General features: G+C 40.3%; 1 protein-coding gene across 1 annotated transcript in view; it reads left to right on the top strand.

The window, feature by feature from the left end:
• Window positions 1-22,374, top strand: part of TFDP2 (transcription factor Dp-2) — a 28,422-nt gene extending 6,048 nt beyond the window's left edge. The window contains exons 3-12 of the mRNA XM_009900944.2: window positions 903-1,006; window positions 3,453-3,574; window positions 6,041-6,088; window positions 7,253-7,409; window positions 7,909-8,055; window positions 10,206-10,274; window positions 11,470-11,621; window positions 17,019-17,185; window positions 21,173-21,278; window positions 22,152-22,374. Of these exons, the coding sequence (XP_009899246.1) occupies window positions 903-1,006; window positions 3,453-3,574; window positions 6,041-6,088; window positions 7,253-7,409; window positions 7,909-8,055; window positions 10,206-10,274; window positions 11,470-11,621; window positions 17,019-17,185; window positions 21,173-21,278; window positions 22,152-22,329 (1,250 nt within the window). The 3' untranslated portion in view covers window positions 22,330-22,374. The remainder of the gene's footprint in view (window positions 1-902; window positions 1,007-3,452; window positions 3,575-6,040; window positions 6,089-7,252; window positions 7,410-7,908; window positions 8,056-10,205; window positions 10,275-11,469; window positions 11,622-17,018; window positions 17,186-21,172; window positions 21,279-22,151) is intronic.
• Window positions 22,375-22,642: the final 268 nt, after the last annotated feature.

Below are 22,642 nucleotides of genomic sequence, written 5' to 3'. Positions count from 1 at the left end.
TTACGCATTATTGTCCTCAATTTTGTTGCTTCTTATTCATTCATACTTACAGAGAAGTTACACTATTGAATGCATGATTTTGCAGTTACCTCATGGCACAACATAGGTATGCTAAAATAAACATTGAAACAGGGCCGTGGTTCAAGAACAAGTGAGAAGAGAAAAGCAGGCTATGGAGGAGAGGTTATATGAGAAAAGACCAGGGAACAGATGTCAAACACCACTGAGTCAGTCTAGAACCAACTGGGCTAAGCTGAATATTGGCAAGTTCCTAGGGAAGGAGGGCAGGGCAGGGCAGTGGTGAGGGTTGGTGTCTGCCGTGCTCTGAAGCAACCTGTCACCTCAGTTGCCTTCAGTTTCTGTCTGCTAGTGCCAGAGAGCGCAAGTAGCCCTTCATGAGCTAATCCTTGGCCTTACAGCTTATGCCTTCAGCTAGGCTCAGACTCTGGAATACAAGGGAGGGGCATCTCTTCTTTAGATTTGATTCTGCCTCCAGACCCACCAGTGTCATCCTCCATTTTGTTGTATCCATTTTGAATAACACTATGCATAGCAGTGGGGTGAGATATATGACTGATGACTTCCCAGTTCCCTTGCTTTGAAACTGTCATAGGCAGGAATTGCTGCTGCCACAGGGTCTGTAGATAAAGGCATTTGCTGCTTTGAGTGGCTCATGTGCAACACTTGGATCACACATGGGTACTGCTGCATGACAGATTTGATTAAGACATTGTCTGAAGAATCAAGAGTACAAGATTTGGAATAGAGGAGGAGCAGCAGCACTTGTGAGACTCTCAGCACAGAGCTGCACTTGTGCGTGAAGGCAGGATGAGTTAGATACATGTTACTTACAGGTTACGAAAGAAATAATTTCAAACTCTATTTTTTACTCTTCTTTTTAGGTAATATTTCAATAATTACATTACCAGTTTCCAGCACCAACTCCCCAACTAAGATTTTGCCAAAAACTCTAGGACCAATCAATGTGAATGTTGGACCCCAAATGGTAAGTTTTTCACCTCTGGTTGCACTAACTTGTCAAACTATCTGTGAGATTTCCTATTGCTGTGATACAGAAAAGTGAAAAACCGAGGTGTGAACAGTGATAGGAGCTTCCAGCTTCCTGCCTCAGGTGCAAAGGCTGCTGAATGGCCCCACCTGGATAGAAAGGTGAGGATATATGGATGCAGCAAGTTAGACAAGCCAGAATTGCCACTCCCAGCAGTGATCCTGTATGTTACCTTAGGGGATGCTTATCTTCCTGGCTTGGACTGGAAATGGAAACAGCTTTACCAGCTGACATTTTTAACTATTACTCAAAAGTGTATTAAAAAAAAATCTCATTAAGAATGTATTGATACTCTGAACATTTTGAGTCATGTCCTCATCAGTTGGAGATTTAACTTGTTGAAATCATTCTTCATCTGTCTTTTCCTGTCAGTGACAGCTGTATATGAGCATGTATTGCTGCTCAGACATTTTGCAGAACATTCTCATTTGGAGAACATTTTTCTGTTGTTTTGCTGGCCAAAGAACTAAACTGGCAATGCAGTGAACTATACCTAGTAACCTCATGCCTACTTAGCGAGCACTTAGCTTGAGTACAGGAACCATACAGTATGTTATATGAATAATTGTGATGGGTCTTCTTTAAAGTTATTCGTGTTCCTCAATGGCTTTTATCCCACTTGGACAGATGGACCACAAGCATTAGAGCCAGCTCCCCCCCAGCCTGCATTCTCTGCTCTGCAGAGCTCTCCATTTAAAGAATGTTCACGAGTTATTATTAGTAGGAAAGTCAGCACTCCTTTGGCAAATGGAGATTGGCAAACGTGACATTCTGCAAGAAGGGCCAAAAGGAAGATCCAGGGAGCTACAGACCTGCCAGTCTGACCTTGGTGCAAGGGAAGGTCATGGAGCAGATCATCTTGAGTAGCAGGACAAACAAGTGATCAGGCACAGTCAGCATGGGTTCATGAAGGGTAGGTCCTCCTTGAATAACCTAATCTGGCTGGATCGATGGACTGTAGCCAATAGTATGAGATTCAGTGAGGCCAAGACCTGGAGCCTTCATGGGGTTGTTATGACCCAAGTGTTGGACCTGGCATTTGGCTTTGTTAAACCTCTCATAGTCGACCTTGGCCCATTGATCCTGCGTGGCCAGATCCCTTTGCAGAGCCTTCCTACCCTCAAGCAGATCAGCACTCCACCCAATTTAGTGTCATCTGCGATACCCATGATGTCTGTGTCCTTGTATCCAAGAAGTTGTAGCTTTAACAATAAGCTGTAGAGAAGTGGATTTTTGTGCTTCTAAGTGCCCATTTGACCTGACACTACCTGAGGAGGGTAGCTGCTGTGGGTAAGGGGCTTTGAGAGAGCCCTCTGCTAAGGTCTGTCTCCACTGGATGGCACCAGGGGATAGAAACAGGACAGGTCAATCTTGGGAACACTTGGACATGAATTTGCCACCTCAGTTTGTTGTAGTGTTTGTCACAGAGATTGGACATCAGATACTCCTTTATGACACATTTGGTCTGTGATTTTCAAAACATGAGCAGAGCAGTTTGAAGGTTCACAGAGGGCAGGATGTGGTGAAATGCATTTCAGTATGCGAAATAGCTAGAATCTCTCCTCCCTGGCATATGTGCCATATGCTGGCAGAACCATATGCTTACTGCAAATAAAGGTTATTTATAGTGCTGCAAGAAATTGATATAAAAAGTGACTGGATTGTGTTGACATATGAATAAAAAGCCCTGTCCAGGAAGCTTTGGCAATGTTGCTGGAATCAACATAATTGAGCAAGTGTTTTATTTTAAAGAGTAATTAATTAATGGTGTTTCATTTTTAAACGCTATATAAATTCTTCTGATGACTTCTTTTAAAGAAGGAACTTAGATGTAATTAAAAGCTGAGACCAGTTATCTTAGTGCTAACACTGTACCGACAATTCCACCAGATTTGAGTAAGTGTAAATTCTGTCTATACTGTACAGAGTTTACATTTCATTCCATATCTCTTCTGTTCTATTATTAGCAGGCTGGAATGCCTTGAGATCACATTATGAATGCTAGAAGCTGCAGAGAATACTTAGCCTGCAGCTCAGATTGTTGTTGGTACTTAAACAACTCTAAGAGACAAATCCATTGGATACACATATTCTCAAAGAAAAATCTGATGTATCTGCCACACTCAGTAATTACTTCTGTTTTTCTAGATCTTGTCCATATGAATAATAAAATAACATGGTACAATTAGTGGAAAACTTAACAGCATTGTAATTAATGTGTGAACATACTCTGTTGACATGTCTTCTGTATATTTTGACTGCAGCTTGCACCTGGCACAGAATTATATTTTTTCTTAGTACCATGTGCATGGTATGAATCTGGGGCTATGGTAATCCCTTGTTTTCTTAAGAGAGCTGTGATTTTTATTTCTAAATTGCATAGATCATCAGTACATCACAAAGACTGACCAACTCGGGGAGTGTTCTGATTGGGAATCCATATAACCCAGCTCCAACAATGGTCACACAGACACACATAATGGAAACTTCTGGCTGGGTCCCAGGGTAAGATTTTTTTTCCTTTCATTTCATGGTGTTTCAGCTTCTGTTCTGTTTTTTTCCCTTTATTTATACTGTTGTATCTGTATGTTGGCCTATGGCTTCTACTCCTTGCGCAGCTGAAAGGAGTACCCTCTTTAACCTGTTAACACACTTTTGATGTCTCAAGCACGTGAATGCAGAGGTATAAACATCAGTTACTTCACTGCCTGTTTTAATGTTGGTTAGTGGCATTGTCTGTCTGTGAAAATGGGGAGTCACAAATTCAGGACTCCTAGAAGCTCTTACTTTTTTCAGAAGTTCCTGGTGTATCCAAGTAGCATTGCTGGCGAGTGTATGACAGCAGAGGGGGAGACTCAAAACCTCTTCAAGAAGCATTTAAGAACAAAGCTGTAATGGAAAATTTTGGCTTAATCAATGTTGTATTTTTATTACTATCTTGCAGTACCAACCAACTTTCATGGGGTTTTGAGATACTCTAGAGTAACATGACAGTCTTTATCTCTTCTAAGGAAATCTAGTCTTTACAGTATTACTAGTTGTTTTTTTTCCCTCAATATCAGTACTGCTGATCTTGTCCATCTGAAGGCAGATTAAATGCTTTGCCTCTGAAGATTAAAATGCTCTGCCTCTGAAAATTGAAAAGTAAATTATTTTAAATGAATTGTTTATTTAATGTTACTTCCTTGTTTAATCCAGATAGAAATATTTTTTCTAAACGAGTGATGAATGTCAGTAATACCTTTCCAGCTTTAGGGGTGGGAAAAATGGAGCATCTAAGACATAGCAGAAATGGGATCATAATGTTTGTACCTTGACTTTCTGTGCTGTAAGCAAGGAAGGCTCATACTTCCCAGCTGCTATATTCCCACCAAAGAGTCAATGAACTGCATGCAGTTATAAAGCTCAGTTATTTTGCTGAGTTGGTGCTTATGTCTTAAGATACCTTGTGAATCCACTTTGTTCTGATTTTACTGGAAAAAGGAGTTCTCAAAGTTTACTTTATTTCTGCAAATTTTGTAAAATGTGGAGGCTGGGCAGAAGTTCTTTCAGTACCCAGTGGAGAAAAAGGCTGTAGTGTTTGTCCACAGCTTGCTAAAACAGAGAACCAATGTCCATTAGCTTGCTTAAACGTCATCCAAGCCCAAGTGATGGAGATTCCAGGAGAGAAGCCTAGTTGCAGTACACCAACCACCATCACACCCTTCTGTTTTGGATACTGTCAAAATCTAAGCCTATTGTTTTGCGGATAAAAAGAAGCAAGGATTTCACAAGGCTGGCTGATCAGTACTGATTCCTGCAGAAGTCTGTACGGTACATGATATTTTCATCTGAAGAATGCAGGTGAGGAAGGGCTTATGGTATTGCCAAACCTAAGCAGTGAGTTCTTGCTGAAGACAGTTCCATAGGATTGGAAGTTCAGCCTCCTTGCTTTACCTGCTGTTTATTCCTCTTCACAGATTCCAAATTGTTTCCAAAGCCAAGTGAAATAAGAACATTTTTATGCTCAGGGCTCTGTACAGCCCATGTCAGCCTGGCTTACAGAGCAGGGGACAGCTCTTCATTCACTACCATTCCAGCCCCTTGCCCCAGCTCTGCTGCATTCAGACCCCAAGTTGTGCAGCATGGGTGGTGACACACTGTGTACAGGGATTGCCAAAGACAAAAGTCCTGCTGTTGCTGCTGGGTTCTGGGTTGCACAACCAAATACATGCAGGCTTTCATGGCACAGATCTTCAAATAATGTCACTTCACTTCAAGTCCCTTCATAACTCTGTCAGGCTTTTTGCTGCAGAAGTATCTGCTGGGAGCCCTGCTTTTGAAACAGCAGAGTAGGCAGTGTGTGTCCAAAGTGATTTATCCATCGTTCTCAAGCGGTGCGCTTTGCATCAGCTGCAAGAGAAAAAGACAAGTTTGGAATACAGCTTCTGAAGTTTGCCTGCTGTGGCAGACACAGAAAGATAGGAAGCTGATGATTGGTGGCTGATACTCCACTGCAAAATTTGTGTCAACTACTTCACAGTATGTCATCAGCTCTACTATGAATGTGTGTGGGTTTTTTTGGTAGTAGGACATTCAGTGTCCTGAAAGTATGGGATAAAGGCTTTTTTCTTCCACATGGAGGATTTTGAAATAGGAAATTTCAAGGAGCCTAACATTTCTGGTGGGATTTGGTTATCTAGCTCACATCAGCACTTACCGTAGTTCCAGATGAAGTGACTTCTGTAAAATCATACAGGCAAAGCATGGTAAAATTTGGAACAGAACTTGTCTGGCAGTGAGCTCAGACAACCTCCAACCTCCTTACTGCCTTCTCTGGATTTTTGGCAATCTATGTGTGTGCTCTATTTTCCCCTGTTGGTAAACATGTAACAGCAAACATTAGTACCCAGGTAGGCCCCACATACATTGATTTTGTTGATCTAAATATATAATATTATTTTTAACTAAGCTTGAGTTGTCTTTTCTTAGGGACAGAAAGCGGGCTCAAGAATTTATAGAATCAGATTTCTCGGAAACGTGAGTATTGTACATCTCTAGGTATATACATGGGTGTATATGAAAAATAGATACGGTCACACCTGCCTTACTTCTTTGGTCTGCCCTTCAGTGAGATGGGTACCCAGTTCCCACTTTGGTCTGCCCTTCAGTGAGATGGGTACCCAGTTCCCACTTGCAGCAGTTACCAATTCTTCATGTGAAAGCTATGTTGTATGTTATTTCTTGTAGCTGTACTCTTTGCTTTATCACTTCCTGCTAAATGCACTTGCTGTTAGAGGTGATACTGGGACTTGAGAAGAATAAACACAATGCATCTTCAGAAATTGCTTCTAATTTTCCATATGACAAATACTTGTAAACAAGTGATCTTTTTTCCTTTGCTTACAAAACTTCCTTGAAAGCATTAAAGGTGCTTCTATTTGTTTTTCACCTACCGTTGTCACTCAAATTGGACAACTGCATATAGGGATTAGGAGTGGTTTGGGTTTTTCAGATGTTCTAGTATTCCTTTCCACTCTTCTGTCCTTTCCAGGGTTCTCCTTTCCTTAAAATTCAAAATTTTGAAGAGCATTCTTCTATTTTAAGGGTTTTCTTAGCTTGTTCCTTACTTTTCTGGAGGAAGAAAATGAATGGAAAAGAGCCCTGACAGTTGACAGTTACACACTCAGAACCATAAAAACCAGAGTGTGTACTTACCCTCCACAGAAAAGTTTCTTGTATCTCAGTCTTAGCTATGATGGCACAACAATTAAACTTGGTCTTTAGGATAATGGAGGTAGCATCTGCTGTAAACAGGGATGTCTGACCCTTTCTGGTTTAAGCACAAACACGAGAAGTCCTGTAAATCTGGTTTCCAGGCCCATAAACACCTCATGGGGTTTGCTTTTTTTTGGTTCCTCTTTTGTGAAGCTATGTGGAGATTGATCCATTTTTTTAAGCATCTGACCAGTAGGATGTGTTCAAATACTATCAATGTAGAAATCGCCGAGAAAGGGCTCCCATATAATTTTTTGACAACTTGTAAGAAATAGGAAACTGAGTGGAAAAAGCAGAACAATTTTATTTTTAAGTTAGGTAGTACATGAGTTTTGATTCCTCCTGCAAAGAATATACCTTTTGCTGTGCAGCAAAGTAGCTTATTAATATTCAGTGTATTAAAATAATCAATTTTTATCCTTCCAGTAAGAGAAGCAAAAAAGGAGATAAAAATGGAAAGGGTCTGAGGCATTTTTCAATGAAAGTATGTGAAAAAGTTCAGCTTAAAGGAACAACTTCATACAATGAAGTCGCTGATGAGCTGGTATCAGAATTCACAAACAGCCATCTAGCTACAGATTCGGTAAGCAAATACCTATTGAAATTTCTTACACCATTACAAAGTTGTCTTCTTTATCAGGGAGTTGTGCCCCTTCTGTTTCCGCACTGTCTTGTCACACTCCATGCTTCACTTCACTTACTTAACTGCTTCCTAAATGCAAAGTCTTATCCTCTCAAATTTAAAAATACAGAATTGAAATTAAGAATTTAACTATCTTTAAATTTGTAAACAAATTCAAGACCAAGCATATGTGGTCTTGTCAGGCTTTTTGGCTTTGTCACACTTGCCATGTTGGGAATTTGCTGCACAGAGGTTTCAAGCAGGCCTGAAGCCTCAGTTTGCAATCATATATGCCATGTGGTATCCAATTCTTAATACAGATGAGGGCATCATGTTTTCACATCACTGTCTTGAACTGCCACTGTGGCTTTTTATCTTCTACATGTCTATGAGGGATGTGTTCAATCATTTTTCCTCTTTGAATTATTTTTCCATAATTAATGCTTCCCTGTTTTCTTAGCAAGCTTACGATCAGAAAAATATTAGACGGAGAGTTTATGATGCCCTTAATGTCCTGATGGCAATGAACATCATTTCCAAGGAGAAGAAGGAAATCAGATGGATTGGCCTTCCTACAAACTCGGCTCAGGAGTGTCAGAATCTCGAGGTGAAGTGAGGCAGTTGGGAAATTCTGGGTAGTTCACAGGTTGTGATGATGGAGCTGCTATACTTTAGAAGGGGGATTTTTTTCTCTGTTTGAACCTGACTGGTTTTGATTCTTGCGCACTATAAAAATCACAGTTTCTGGTATTTGAATCAACTCAAAGGGTATGTTTATGTATGCTTAGTTCAGCTTTGTTTAGTATCTATTACGTGAAGTTTAAGAAACACCTTTACCTTAGAAAAATGGACATTAATTTAAAAAGTAATCCCTGATTTAATCAGTCTGTAGTGGCCTGAATTATCCAGCAGAATGTCTAAAGCATTAATGGTGCAGTTATGCTTACATAATGGTATGTATTTAAAAGGAAACCACCATTCTCTATTCTACAGACTAATTAGTCTGTACTTGGAAATGCCATTCAAAGAAAATGAAATTGAAAAATAATTCCTGCTAGGATGACAAGTACTAGTAATGAACTGGCAGGGAGAAAAGTGTGATTTTCCTTACTGGTTATTTCCATTATTTTTCCAGCAGGCCAAGAGTTACCATGTTTTTGCAGGGATGCCAGAATTTATATGCACAATGTTGCTTATCCTTCAGGCCATGATCTATAAATAAAAAGTACAAGTTACTGTATTTACTGAAGTGTGTTGTAATGACTGTCTGTAAATACATCTTATTACGTATAATTTTTGTGATACCTGTGACATTAAATAATCTTTCAAGGTGTGGGGGATTCCTCCCCAGAAGAGAACTAGATTTGGGGTTTTTTTCTGTTGGGTTTGATTTGAGGTTTTTGTGGGTTGGTTCTTTTTTTATGTGCAGGTTCATTTACATCAATTTTCTTTCTAGATATGGTAATAAAAAAGCTTTTACTTTTCTTGTCCATTATGTAACTTAAAAAATACATCCACCCAAGGAGTGTGCATGTGTTCAATCTTTGTATTCCAGAATTCTCTCTTTAAAAATACCATTGATAAATTTGCATTTTGCATGCATTCATGTGAATGCATTTGTCTTCAGTGTTGTGAATATGAAACTTGAATTTCATTGTGTCACCCACAATGATTATATGCTATTCACTGTTTCAGGATCTAATTACTTCCATAGTGGAAGCCAGGCAAATAATGTGTTTGTCCCAGCAAAGAAAGTCATCTGCTGTGATCCGAAGGAAGCATTTTAAACAGTGAAGTTGGAGGGGAAGCACCACAAAACAACACTGTAAATAAAATAGGAGGGTTTAGGCCAGCTGTTTTAAGATTGCATCATTTAGTTTCAGTGGTTGAATGAATAGGTAATTTAAGAGTTTAATATTTTGGGGAGCAATGATACAGTGCTGGCACCAAAAGGTTAATGAGGAGAAATATCTTTCAAACATAATGACTAATGTCCAGTTCATCAGAGCACTATTTAAAACACCACTGGGTGTGTTTACAGTACCGGTAGGCATCCATTACTAATATTGCATAGGTTAAAGATTGCTTTGCCCCAGAAATTGACATTAACAAAACTTGTAAGAAATGGATCCTGTGCTCATATAGACAACATTACCACAACCTGCTTTTTGTTGCTGAAATCTCTTTAGTTTAACCAAGTCTCAGAAGAGTAGTCCAAACAAAAAGTGAAGGAAAGATGCAGGTGATGATCCTAGCCTGGTCTCCACATACTTATGTCTAGTAACTTCCAGCAGAATGGTGGAAGGCACATGCATAGTTCCAAGAGAGTACCAGGCAGGAGGAAAAAAGCAAACCAAACCAGAAACAACTATTTAATTTGGTGCTAATGGGAATTCAGGGCACAGTGAGGAGGGGAAGTAATACAGTCTTTTGTAGTAGTTGATTATTTGCTGGAGTTAAAAATTGTTGATTGATTGTCCTTTAATTACAGTTTGTCAGACATGTTTTAGGGAGAAACTCATGTGACTGTGCAGTTGGTCTGTGTGAAAACAAGAAAATACATGGCAAATAGGTAGAGCCAAAAAGGATTGTGCAATTTCCTTACCATGCTCTGGAGTTCAGCACCATTTACAAAGTGTGGATTTCTGTAGTGATGCTAGCACACTGATGTAGCTCTAAAGCCTTTTCAGTTTGGCACAGTGGAAAGGGCAAGGTAACTAAATAAATATCTTGATGCATATGCATTTATATTTTAAGATAGAAAAACAGAAGAGGATTGAAAGGATAAAACAGAAGCGAGCACAACTACAAGAACTGCTGCTGCAGGTACATTTTTAATTTACTTAATTACAAATTCACCATGTTAGCTCCTTCTACATTCTAACATGTGCCTTTGAGCTGAATTGAGTTTGGGGTTTGGTTGCAGAAATGTATTTCAAATGCATCTTTGTTTATAAAATCACATTTTATTATTTATAAAATAGGTAAAATACAGTTACAAGTATTCTTAAGTGTTTTGGCCTGTGCAGACTTTCAGTAATTCAAATAGAATCAAACTTTGCTATGAGGTTACAGGCAATAAGGATTTTACTTTTTTCTCATGGTGCAGGTATATTGACACAATTTTCATGTAATTAGGTATATACTGAAACTTTTAAGTATCTGATGCTTTTCCTTTTTTCATCACCAAAAACTGTTTCTTTAGTTAAGGCCAAAAGATTCTGTCTGATCTAATAAATTAGCAGCTTCTCTAAGACTAAGATGAGGAGAGGCTGAGGGAGCTGGGGTTGCTTAGCCTAGAGAAGAGCAGGCTCAGAGGAGACCTTATTGCTGTCTACAGCTACCTGAAGGGAGGTTGTAGCCAGGTAGGGGTTGGTCTCTTCTCCCAGGCAACCAGCACCAGAACAAGAGGACACAGTCTCAAGCTGCACTGGGGGAGGTTTAGGCTGGATGTTAGGAAGAAATTCTTCATAGAAGGAGTGATTGGCCATTGGAATGGGCTGCCCAGGGAGGTGGTGGAGTCACCATCACTGGAGGTGTTTAGGAAGAGACTGGATGGGGTGCTTGGTGCCATGGTTTAGTTGATTAGGTGGGTTGGATGATAGGTTGGACTCGATCTCAAAGGTCTTTGCCAACCTGGTTAATTCAATTCTATTCTATTCTATGTAACTAACTCCTAATCTGAGTTAATTATGCACATAAAATAACAGAGAAGACCTCTAATGCTAGGAATGTGGAACAATTTTCCACCAAGCTTTATTGCTCCTTTCTTGTTTCTTCTCCAGGGATTGTGGGTGGGGCATAGCCATTAAGATATGTGTGCAAAATCTGTATTTAACTTCTGTTCCTGGAGAGCTTCACTAGTGCAAAGAGGAAGTCAGGCCACAACTTACGACAGAAAATTACTGGAGATACTGAGAGTTGGTAAATAAGAGCTATGAAGTTCCACTTCCTGGAAACACTTACGTCTCCTCCTTTATTGTCAGTAATCATCTTTTCTTTTATTTCTTTGTTTCTGCAGCAAATAGCGTTCAAAAACTTGGTACAAAGAAATCAGCAAAATGAACAACAAAATCAAGGCCCTCCAGCTTTGAACTCAACAATACAGCTGCCTTTCTTAATAGTCAACACTAGCAAAAGAACAGTTATAGACTGCAGCATATCAAGTGATAAGTGAGTGTTTGTAGAATCAATTTTTAGATTTTTACTTTCTTTGTTGAGCTAGAATTTTTCTTTCAACAAGTGAGAGCCACTTTGATCGTTTACCACAAGTAATAATACATTTGAATTTGCTACTGTTACTTCAGAGGGGTGTTTAGTTGTTGTTTTTTAATATTCAATGCAACTGCAGTAGTAATATGAATAAGTTTATCAGCAGAGTTTATCAACATATGAATAAGTTTATCCACTAGAACAAGGGAATTGTATAGAAATTTGAAATGCAGTCTTTAGTAGCAAATTGCTATGGTTGTACTCTTGTATTAGTCTGCACATTTTCACTTTTGGGTGCTTTTGCTGTTCATCCTGTGAAAATGCATCTGAAGGTATGAGTTCCTGTTAACTGTTAGCTAGATCACAGCTAGTTCATTGGCTGAAAATAGTTGACACTGCTTTAATACTGTGGATGACAGATTTGACTCTGCGATACCCAAACCCTGCGTGGAACGTGAAGTCAATTAACATACAGCAAAAATTGACAGCCTCTAGTAACTTAAGCACTAAGATGCAAAAAAAGTATGCTCTTAGAAGTTGAATCTTTGTTGAAAATCAGGCTGAAGTCAGATGCATTCTGTAACAAAACTTTTGGAATACTCCCTTCAGTTAAGCAAGTTAGGAATTTTAGGATCAGTATTGATTTAGCTTAACTGTACTCTTACAGGCATACACCTTGAGTACTGTGTCCAGTTCTGGGCCCCTCAGTTTAGGAAGGATGTTGACTTGCTGGAACGTGTCCAGAAAAGGGCAACAAAGTTGGTGAGGGGCTTGGAACACAAGCCCTGTGAGGAGAGGCTGAGGGAGCTGGGGTTGCTTAGCCTGGAGAAGAGGAGGCTCAGAGGAGACCTTATTGCCGTCTACAACTACCTGAAGGGAGGTTGTAGACAGGCGGAGGTTGGTCTCTTCTCCCAGGCAACCAGCACCAGAACACAAGGACACAGTCTCAAGCTGCACCAGGGGAGGTTTAGGCTGGAGGTTAGGAAGAAGTTCTACACAGAGAGTGAGTGCCCAGCCTGGGGAGCTGGTGAAGTCACCATCATTGGGGGTGTTCAGGAAGAGACTTCATAGGGTGCTTGGTTGCATGGTTTAGTTGGTTAGGTGGGTTGGATAATAGGTTGGACACGATGATCTTGAAGGTCTCTTCCAACCTGGATTCTATTCTATTCTATACTATACAGTTCTTACTGCACTTTCAAATGGCACTCAATGTTTAGGTTTGAAGTCATTAAGTTGAAGGCTTCAGAACTGCTTTGAAGCTGTCAGAGATTAAACTGTCATTTGGGATCCAGAGAAGTGTGACATGCTTCTGTAGTATCAAATTGGAAGAAAACACTGCTACTGAAAATAAGCACACCAAATTGTTTAGGCTGTTGATATTTCAGTTTCTGTAACCTAGATTCAATATTAACATCACCTGGACACCTTTAAATTGGACATCCAAAATTAAATAAGCTTGCTACTGTGATTATTATTTGACCTGCTCGAGGGAAACGCCACAGAGGAGGACCTTGGAGTCCTTGTTGGAACAGCAATGTGCCCTGGTGGACAAAAAGGTCAATAGCATACACATTAAAAGAGTGTGTTCAACAGGTCGAGGGAGGTTCTTCTTCCCCTCTACTCAGCCCTAGTTAGACCACATTCAGAATATTGTGTACAGTTCTGGGCTCCCCATTTTGAGAGAGACAGGGAACTACTGGAGAGAGTTTGATGGAGAGCAGTGAGGATGATTAAGGGACTGGAACATGTCTTATGAGGAAGGATGGAGAGACTTGGGGTTGTTTGGAGAAGAGAAGGCTGAGAGAGTAACTTATCAATATCTACAATTATCTGAAGGGTGTCTGTCAGGAGGATGGAGCCAGTCTCTTTTCAGTGACATCCAGTGATAGGACAATTGACATAAACTCAATCACAGGAAATTCTACCTCAGCATGAGAAAAAATTTCTTTACTGTGAGGATGCCAGAGCACTGGAAAAGGCTTGGCCAGAAAGGTTGTGGAGTCCCCTTTGGAGATCTTCAAAACCACCACACCCACCTGGACACATTCCTGTGTGACCTGCTCTAAGTAGTTCTGCTCTGCAGGGGGTTTGGACTTGATGATCTCTGGAGGTCCCTTCCAATCTCTAGCATTCTATGATTATTTGTGCAACTGATTAGTGGCAGCAGCAAAATGTAGAGTGCCAAAAACTGATGGTAGTTAAAACACCGGTACATTGATCTGCTAAATAAGGCAGCTGAGAAAAGTGGTCACTCAGTTTGGAGAATCCAAATTCTATAGTATATTGGAGAGTATTTGCACTGCCTAACCCCATTACTGGTCAGCTTGTGTGCTTGCCTTTCCATCACTTGGTTTCAGCTGTAGTTAATAAGCCACTGTTGGGACCTAGGTTTTAGCACAGATAATAAGATGGCAGATCACGCTATGAGAACACAAGCTGATTTCTGAGTAATGGCCAAAATAATGCTGGGAAGTATTAGAAGGGGGAAAAAAAAGTTAAGAACTACAATGTAGAATGAAGTTTGTATAATCCTTTTATATCTAGAATAATCTGTGCTGTCCTGTTCTTGGGAGGAGTATAGTGTAACCGGGAGAGAGACGCAGGAGTGCATCAAGAATGCCTGAAGCTATGAAGAGGCATTCACAGAAGGAACAGATGGACTCTTTGGCCTAGAGAGGATGGTGTATTTGCACTTGTCTATAAAATCATGGATGACGTGAGCAATGTCCATAGAGAACAGCTGTACCCAATTGCTTATTAAAGTTGAGACGTTAAGAGAAAATACCGGGTGAAAGGTTTTGGACAAAAAGAATACAGGTTTGTAATAGTTGGTCTGTGCAGATCATGGCATTCCACAGAATCACAGAACGGTAGGGACTGGAAGGAACATCTGGAGATCACCCAGTCTAACATCCCTGCTACAGCAGGGTCACCCACAACAGCTTGCCCAGGATCATAGAATCATTGAATCATAGAATGGCTTAGGTTGGAAGAGACCTTAGAGATCACAATGTCCAGGCAAGATTTTAATCTCTCCAGAGAAGGAAACTCCACAGCTGTCTGGGCAGCATGCTCCAGGGCTCCAGCACCCTCCAAGTAAAGCTGATTTTCCTCATGTTCAGATGGAACCTCCCATGTTCAGTCACTGAGCACCACTGGAAAGATTGTGACCCCATCCTCTTGCTCCTGGTTCTTCAGCTATTGATAAGCATTGAGAAGCTCCCCACTCTGCTCTTCTCCAGGCTCAGCAGCCCCAGGTCTCTCAGCCTTTCCTCCTCAGAGAGATGCTTCAGTCCCCTCAGCATCTTCATAGCCTTTGATGTTTATACCAAAAGCTTACATAAATTCAAAAAGAGATTGTCCCTTAAAGAAAAACCTCAAATGGCTATTAACAGAAAAAAGTAGTAATGTAGTGAAGGCAGAAGTAGGTAGCTTCCTAGAGATGGAGAACTTCCTGTGCCGGATGCTGGAGGTTGCTAGAAACTCTGCTGGAGATCTGTTACTCTAAGTTTGTTTGGAAGCTTGTGTATGACCACAACACATGGGAGGATAATTGCAGAGCTATCAATAAATACAGCTTTTAATCCTGTAGCAATAAAAGCAGGATGTAGTTATTGCTTAGGTAACCGCACAGCTTGCTCATTGTAACTTGGTTTGGCACTGATCTCCCATCTCCTGTTTGTCTAAATATAGTTATGTGACTTCAGCCGCACCAGCCTAGGTAGAAGGAATATTGTAAGGTTGTGTTGTAAGGAATGATGTAGAGTTGATGAAAAGTAAAGTTGTAATGAGACATTTTATTTTCCCTTTTAACGTGGATGCACTTAAATACAGCTGCATAAGCAGTAGGTTTTGCAATCAGTACCATGCGAGTTGCAAGAGAAACGATGCCTGTAGCTTACAGTTTCACCATGTAGCATGTAGATTTCTAGCTGAAAATTTTGTGTGTAGGCACGAAAGACAACCTTTCCAAACCTACTGGGTCAAGTATAAGAAGGTTAGTATTAAAAATAACTATCAAGAAAATGCACATGACACAAGCTTGGAGAACTAACGGAAGGCTCACCACTGAGCCCAACCTCCAACCCAACACCACCATGGCCATTAAACCATGTCCAAAGCGCCATGCCGAAATGTTTCTTGGACACCTCCAGGGATGGTGACTGCATCACCTCCCTAGGCAGCCTGTTCCAATGCTTGACCACTCTTCCAGGAAAGAAATTTTTTCTGATATCCAGCCTAAATCGCCCCTGTCACAATTTCAGGCCATTTCCTCTTCTATCACCTGACACTAGGGAGAAGAGACTAACCCCACCTCACTCCGACCTCCTTTCAGGGAGTTGTAGCAATGAGGTCTCCCCTCAGCCTCCACATCTCCAGGCTAAACCAGTCCCAGTTCCCTCAGCCACTCCTCACAAGACCTGTTCTCCAGACCCTTCACCAGTTTTGTTGCCTTTGGACCTGCTCCAGTGCCTCAATGTCTTGCCTGTATTGAGAGGCCCAGAACTGAACCCACTATTGACAGTGTGGCCTCACCAGTGCCAAGTACAGTGGGACAGTTATTTCCTTGCTTCTGCTGGCCATAGTATTCCTGATCCAGGCCAGGATGCTGTTGACCACCTGAGCACACACTGGCTCTTGATCATCTGGCTGTCAACCAACAGCTCTGTGTCCTTTTCTTCTGAGCAACTTCCCAGCCATTCTGCCCCAAGCTTTTAATAGCCCGTAATTGTAGCATAAGGCCAGTATAGATAACCTTGCTTTTCTTAAGGCTATATTAAGTTTATATCACTATTTCTACTTCTGAGAGTCCTGTGGAAGAAATGGTCAATTGTGAATGTACAAAACTCTGAACAGACTGTTAGTCTAGCTGCATCTGAATGCATCCAAAGGCACACACTTGTACGAAGGTAAATAGGTCAGTTCACAGGAGGAATGTTGCACATTAGAACAGAAAATGAAATGTAGAAGAAGCAAAACCAGCAGTTATTTTGGTGACAGGGCTGCCGGTGACCTTTAAAAGTATTGGATTTAGTACAAGTGAAAGTTCATGTTCAGTAAGGCCTCCCTCATACCCTTTGAATTTGTTTAATGAGGTAGAAAATGTTAGACTTTTTTCTTTACTGGTGAAGTTACTTTAAGTGAGAAAGTGCCATTTAAAAGTTTTTAGGCATGCCAGTCACAAAAGCAGACAAGAACAACAAGCATTTGCTGAACCTTTTTTTTTTTTCCCTTAAGAACCTTTTGCAGGTAAAGAATTTAGACACCTACCTCAGTGCATACAAAAAAAGAAAAAACAGAGACCAAAAAAGTATTGCTGTGCTCCTTTCGTCTCACTTTTTGACTTTTTATACGCAGATTTGAATACCTCTTCAACTTCGATAACACTTTTGAGATTCATGATGACAGTGAGGTGCTGAAAAGAATGGGAATGTCCTTTGGGCTTGAGGTGGGCAAATGCTCGGCTGAGGACCTAAGAACTGCAAAATCGCTGGTGCCAAAAGCCTTAGAAGGCTACATCACAGGTAAGTTAGAGGAAACTTACTGTTCCTTATCAAATGCTTAATACTAGCTGAAGCAAATCTAATGATAAACTACCCTGCACAGGTATGTCACATTTGAAGTTCTGTGGGTGCTAGCAGGGTTGATACTTACGTCCTTTTAATTTGGAAGGTTTATCATAGTTGTCCTGTAAACTTAATGCACTCTGATTTATAACAACAAACTTCTGAGAGAACTGCATTATGAAGAAATTACTTCTTAAATAACTAAACTGACATCAAGAACAGGTTGTCATGGGTTAGTGTTCATTTTGGATGCGTGGAGGAGCAAACTGGGAGAAATCAACTCTTCCCAAGTTGAGAAGGAAAAGGAAAGAAAAAGAGCATCTTGATCTGGTTGAATGTAATCCATATGTGGCCCAGCTCCATTCCCACTTTACTTTGAGGTAGGTGAGCTCTGCTAAGAATTCTCCATGTCTGTCCATGTAGAAATGCTCAGTGTACTCTGACTAGATGGATGGTGGCTCTCCTGTGTCCAGTCATTTCCACTTTCTTATGGAATTATATAATTGTTTCAGCTGGAAAAGACTTCTAAGATCATTGAGTCCAACAATGGGCCTGCCACCACATTGCCATAGAACTACGTCCTAAAGTGAAGCTGTAAAGAGTCTAAACTTCTCTTTTAGAACAGTGATACTTGGATAAAACACATGGCCATCAGGTGCCATCAGAGAAGCAAGTTTCCCAAATAAAGCAAGAGGCTCCAAAGAATTCAAGGACAAGTGTCCCATGCAGAGGCTTTTACCTCCCCTAGTCCTACTGTTTGAACAGGCCACACTTGAAGAGACCCAAACCTAGATCTCCAGTGTTGCATCACTGGACTAGAGCTGCTAAAACTTTGTGATCATTTCCTTTAGTTATTGTCAGACTGCATTCTTCTTGCTCTACCCTAAGCTTAAAACTTACCTCAAGCCTGTCTCAGATTTCTCGAGGGACTTCATCTGTAAAGGAAGTATTACCCTATGAATTACTGTACACAGACCTTCAATTTTGAGGAGAGGGGGAACAAAGCTATTGCCCTGGCTTGTCTACTGAAAGGGCTTTGGTCATGTTCAATTTACAATAGTATAAAACTGCATCTTTCACACAAGAAAGCTGGAAACTTCAAGCATCTGACTTGCTTTTGTAAAACCTCCTAAAGTGGATTCCCTTCTATTTAATCTTCATGTCAGGATCTTGTAATTGCAGACTTTGTGTTAAAAGTGTTGTTTTATTTTGCTAAGAAAAATAAGTAGTCAGGAGCCAAACGTGGGTTTTCTAGTCTTGATTTTACTGTGTGAGCCAATTAAGAATTAAACAAATTCTTAACATTTCTGGTGTCAAATCACTGCTGAATATAATTCAGTTACATTCACTAAAATTCAGGCATACACACCAAGTAAGGCTACACTGGTGCCAAGAAGAGAAGTTGAAAGAAATCTTGATCTGTTCTCTTCAGGTTCATTCAACTGAAAATTATTTAGCACCAATGTGAAAAAAAGGAGAAAGAAGCAGGACCCACATATTTTAATAGTGTTGCATTCTTCAAGTTATTTAATTGCTACCATGTGTTGAGGAGCAAATGAAGATTTCTATTTCAATTTAAACCTGCATTATTTTATCTTCAGAGAAAAGATCTCTTTACACTTGAAAAAAACGCCTGCGTCATTATTCTATTTACTGAATGAAACCAGCTTTTAAAGATTAAGTAATAAACCTACATGTTTAAGCTAGTGATGATGATTAGTAGTTCATTTTAGTTTCTTCTGAAAAAAAAAAATCAGTCACACCAGTGTACTGCTGGTGGAGGTTTTTACTGAATGCATTAAAGGCCAAACAACCGTGACGTTCCTGTCCAAGTAAGAAACAAGTGGTGCTCTGTTTCAAAGAAACAGGGAGGGGGGGAAAGATGCTAAGATTGCATATTCTTCAAGAATGTTGTGAGTAGGGTTATCTCCCTAGCAGCAAACCAACAGCCAGGAACCTATCTAGAATTTTAATTCTAAGAAATGTACTGATTCTGTGTGTTACTGAAAATGCAGCGAGGCAAGTCTTGTGCTCTTCAGACATGGGTTATGTTCAGCTCGTTCAGCTTCCAGAAAAATGAGTCCAGAAGTGTTGTACTAGAGCATGTGCGTTTATTTTAAAGGTTTAGAAAAATTAGGCAATGAAAGTACGAGGCAGAGGTATCCATCTTTGAACCTTCTTACTGCCTTATGTGTAAAATCCATACTTTCCTTCTTTCTTCAGAAAAAATACCTAACTAGCTTATTATCCCAAAATGTTAATTAAGGGCAAGATTACTAGCAGTGACTTGTTATTCTTCTGGAATATTAGACATGCACACACAGGTACGCTTTCAAAAGACCAGGAAAAAACACTGTGATGCATCTCTAATCCATTGTATTAATCTACATACAATGCAGTAACTCCAAATGGTTCAACTGTGAGGCTGTCAGAACATGTCCTGTGTGAAAATGAACTGGCATTTAGGACAATCTGTGTGAAAGCTATCTGGCTGGGTCCGTACTCAACTGTTCTCATGTGTTCCATCCTCATACATCACTCTAAAGGTGCCACTTACTGATGTTTTCTGTCATGTTCCAAAGGCTCTGCTGGCAGGAACATCAGTCTTACTAGCCTGGCTTTGTAACACATCATTTAAATGCCTTGCTGCTAACAAGTCTGCACAGCGTGGAACAGGGCAGCCTGAGTCCCAGCAGCTTGAAACAGTCCCTGTGGTGGGTAGGATACTGTCACATCTCAAGGAGCCACAGCTTAACACAGGAGGCCAGAGGAGAAAGCACATGTAACAAACACATTTATTTATTCATCTTACCTGCTGTTATAGAACAATTCTAGGTACAATCTGAATAGCACAATTCCATCTGGTTGCCATCATGCTTAAGGGAACAGAGGTCCTGGTTAATGCACAGAAAATCATAGTAAGGACTGGAACTCCTGGTTTAGTGTGTCCAGGTGGAACCATATGGAAGCACCATGAAAAAGAACTAGATGGTTCTCATAACTTACTTGGATTTTAGTTTTGTGTTGGGATGCAGTTTGGGTAGGTGAATAGAAAACACCCCTCCTCCTCCCTCCAAATCCCCTGAGTGTAATTGGGTCAATGGATTTGTTTTCAAATTCCCTAACAAGTAATCCCTGTCAGTTGTTCCCAGTTACGCACATTTCTGCCAGAAGAATCAGCAAAACAAGTCCTCTGGGAGTTGTAAGTAACCCATTCACATCCCTCAGAGGGCTTTTAACAAGTTACCTCAAGGAACTCAACATTATTGCAAGACCATTTTAATCCTGAAATTTCCTATCCCTAGGCAGGAGACTTACACATGACACGTGCGGTGTACAACAGCCTCTCTCTTCTGTGCTCTTGGCACAAGAGTTTTGGCATGGTCTGTTCATGTCCACAGCTGATGCCATCTCTATTCAGTGTCAGAGTGGATTAGGAGGCTACATTACAGCCAGCTAGGAGACTGCCAAGAGGAGACTGCCTTTGGCCATCAGAACCTACACGACTGCAGCACATGCTGTCTTGGTAGCTTCATTGCATTATCTCCAATCCTGACAAGTACTTTACCAAGCACAGCAGCAAAGGCACTTTGAGCTTTTGGGACATTTTATAGCAGTAAGTCTCCATGAAGGGCTCCAAAACTCAGGTACCTGTGACTGCATACTGCTGCTAGCAGTGATCACCTACAGGGGGTGAAAGGTTTCACAGAAAAAGCAAAAAAGCTTCATAGAAATGACCGCAGTTCTGAGTGTGACTGCTGGGTATGTGTGTGGAGATAGATAGGTAATTAACCAGGATACATCTACAGTATAAAATAAACTTGAGCTACTGCCACCTTCTCTATTAAATTGAGGAATCACACCTGCAAAGAGAATGAAAAGTTTAATATTTTGAAAGGACTGAAAAAATAAGTACTATAAACTACAGTTATGCTTTTTTTCTAGATATGTCTGCAGAGTTTTCATGGATAAACCAAGGGTTACTTTCAAGTTCAGCACAAGCAGTTTCACATTTAGACGTAACAGGATATGCTTCTGATGCTAAATCAAGGTAAATAAAACAATTTTCTGTGTAAGGATAGTGACCTATGCTTGTGGTACTCTTTATAACCACTATTTCATACCATTTATATGTAGGAAAGGAAATCTCTGTTGTGGCTGATTTTGGATTGTGACAAAGTCTCTTATTCTCTCTTGGTAATTCTATTTGAAAGGTCAAATCAACACACTTTGAATTTTGAACATACTAACTCTTTTTGTGTCTGTATTTCAAAATAATAGAATCACTACATCATAAGGACAGTGTTTTCCTGATTAACCTTAAATTCCTGCCTGGACATGGACTACAAATAGGCAATTACATGTGGGGGAAAAGCCCAATAACACTTCTGAAGAACACAAAAGAATGTTGTTGTCTACTTAAGCACTACTGCTTAAGCTTTCTCTGAAAGAAGTTAGGTCCACATAGTCTAATCACAATTTTAAATTAAAAAGCAAACAAACAAAAAACAACCACCACAGCCCAATCCAAAAAACATCTCAAGAACTTGCAGGTGGACTGTACCTTAAAACATGAAATTCAAGATTGTTCTAGAGCTCGTTCTTCCTTGTGGAAGTTAATAGCTTCATTTCATATTGCAGACATTCATATTGTGTATTGACAAAACTGTGATAGATTTATTCTCCTTTAAGGTTTCTTTGGCTTGAGCAATTCTAATGGTTGTGGAAAAGGAAAGCCACCCAATCATCTTTTCAGTGCAACTTACCAATATTTGTTCAGTTTTCACAGCTGTTAGCTGTGTTAAATGTAAAGGTTTTTTTACTTGTTCGTAGCATTTCTTGAAAGGAAAAGCTGAGTTCACAAAGAGAGCTCAAAACTTGCTGAGAAATTCTCTAAACTTCAACAATCCTGTTATTTTGGTAGTGAGAATCCAGGGCTGTGTTTGGATGCTGAAGTGGCCTTAGCAACTGGGCAGTTTCTTGCCCCTAGCAATCAACAGTCCAGCAGTGCAACATCACGCTACTCTGAATCACGGGGAGAAACTCCATGCTCATTCAGTGATGAAGAGGATGAAGATGAAGATTCTTCCTCCCCAGAATAAGGACAGTAGAAAACAATGTACAAAATGCTGCTCAGAAATATTCTCGGTGGGCTCTTCCGTCTGGATTTTACCTAAGTTTCTAGCTTTGGTTTGTACTGTGTCCAGTGATGCACAATGGAAACTTCCAGACAAATTCATCCACAGCTGAAGCTGAAAACTTTGGGTGATTGAACACAGCGTGACATGTAGACACAGAGCAAAGTGGCTTTTATCAGCCATAACCAAGGGAAAGAAGAAACTCCCTGGAAGTTTTGCAAAGTAACCATCAAGTTCACATTTTCCATTTTGGGACATTCTGTCTTAAGTTTTTGTC

Source organism: Dryobates pubescens, chromosome 13 (assembly GCF_014839835.1).
Source record: "Dryobates pubescens isolate bDryPub1 chromosome 13, bDryPub1.pri, whole genome shotgun sequence".
NCBI lineage: Eukaryota > Metazoa > Chordata > Aves > Piciformes > Picidae > Dryobates > Dryobates pubescens.
Note: the sequence above shows the minus strand (reverse complement) of the source record. Positions and strands in the feature narration are given on the sequence as shown.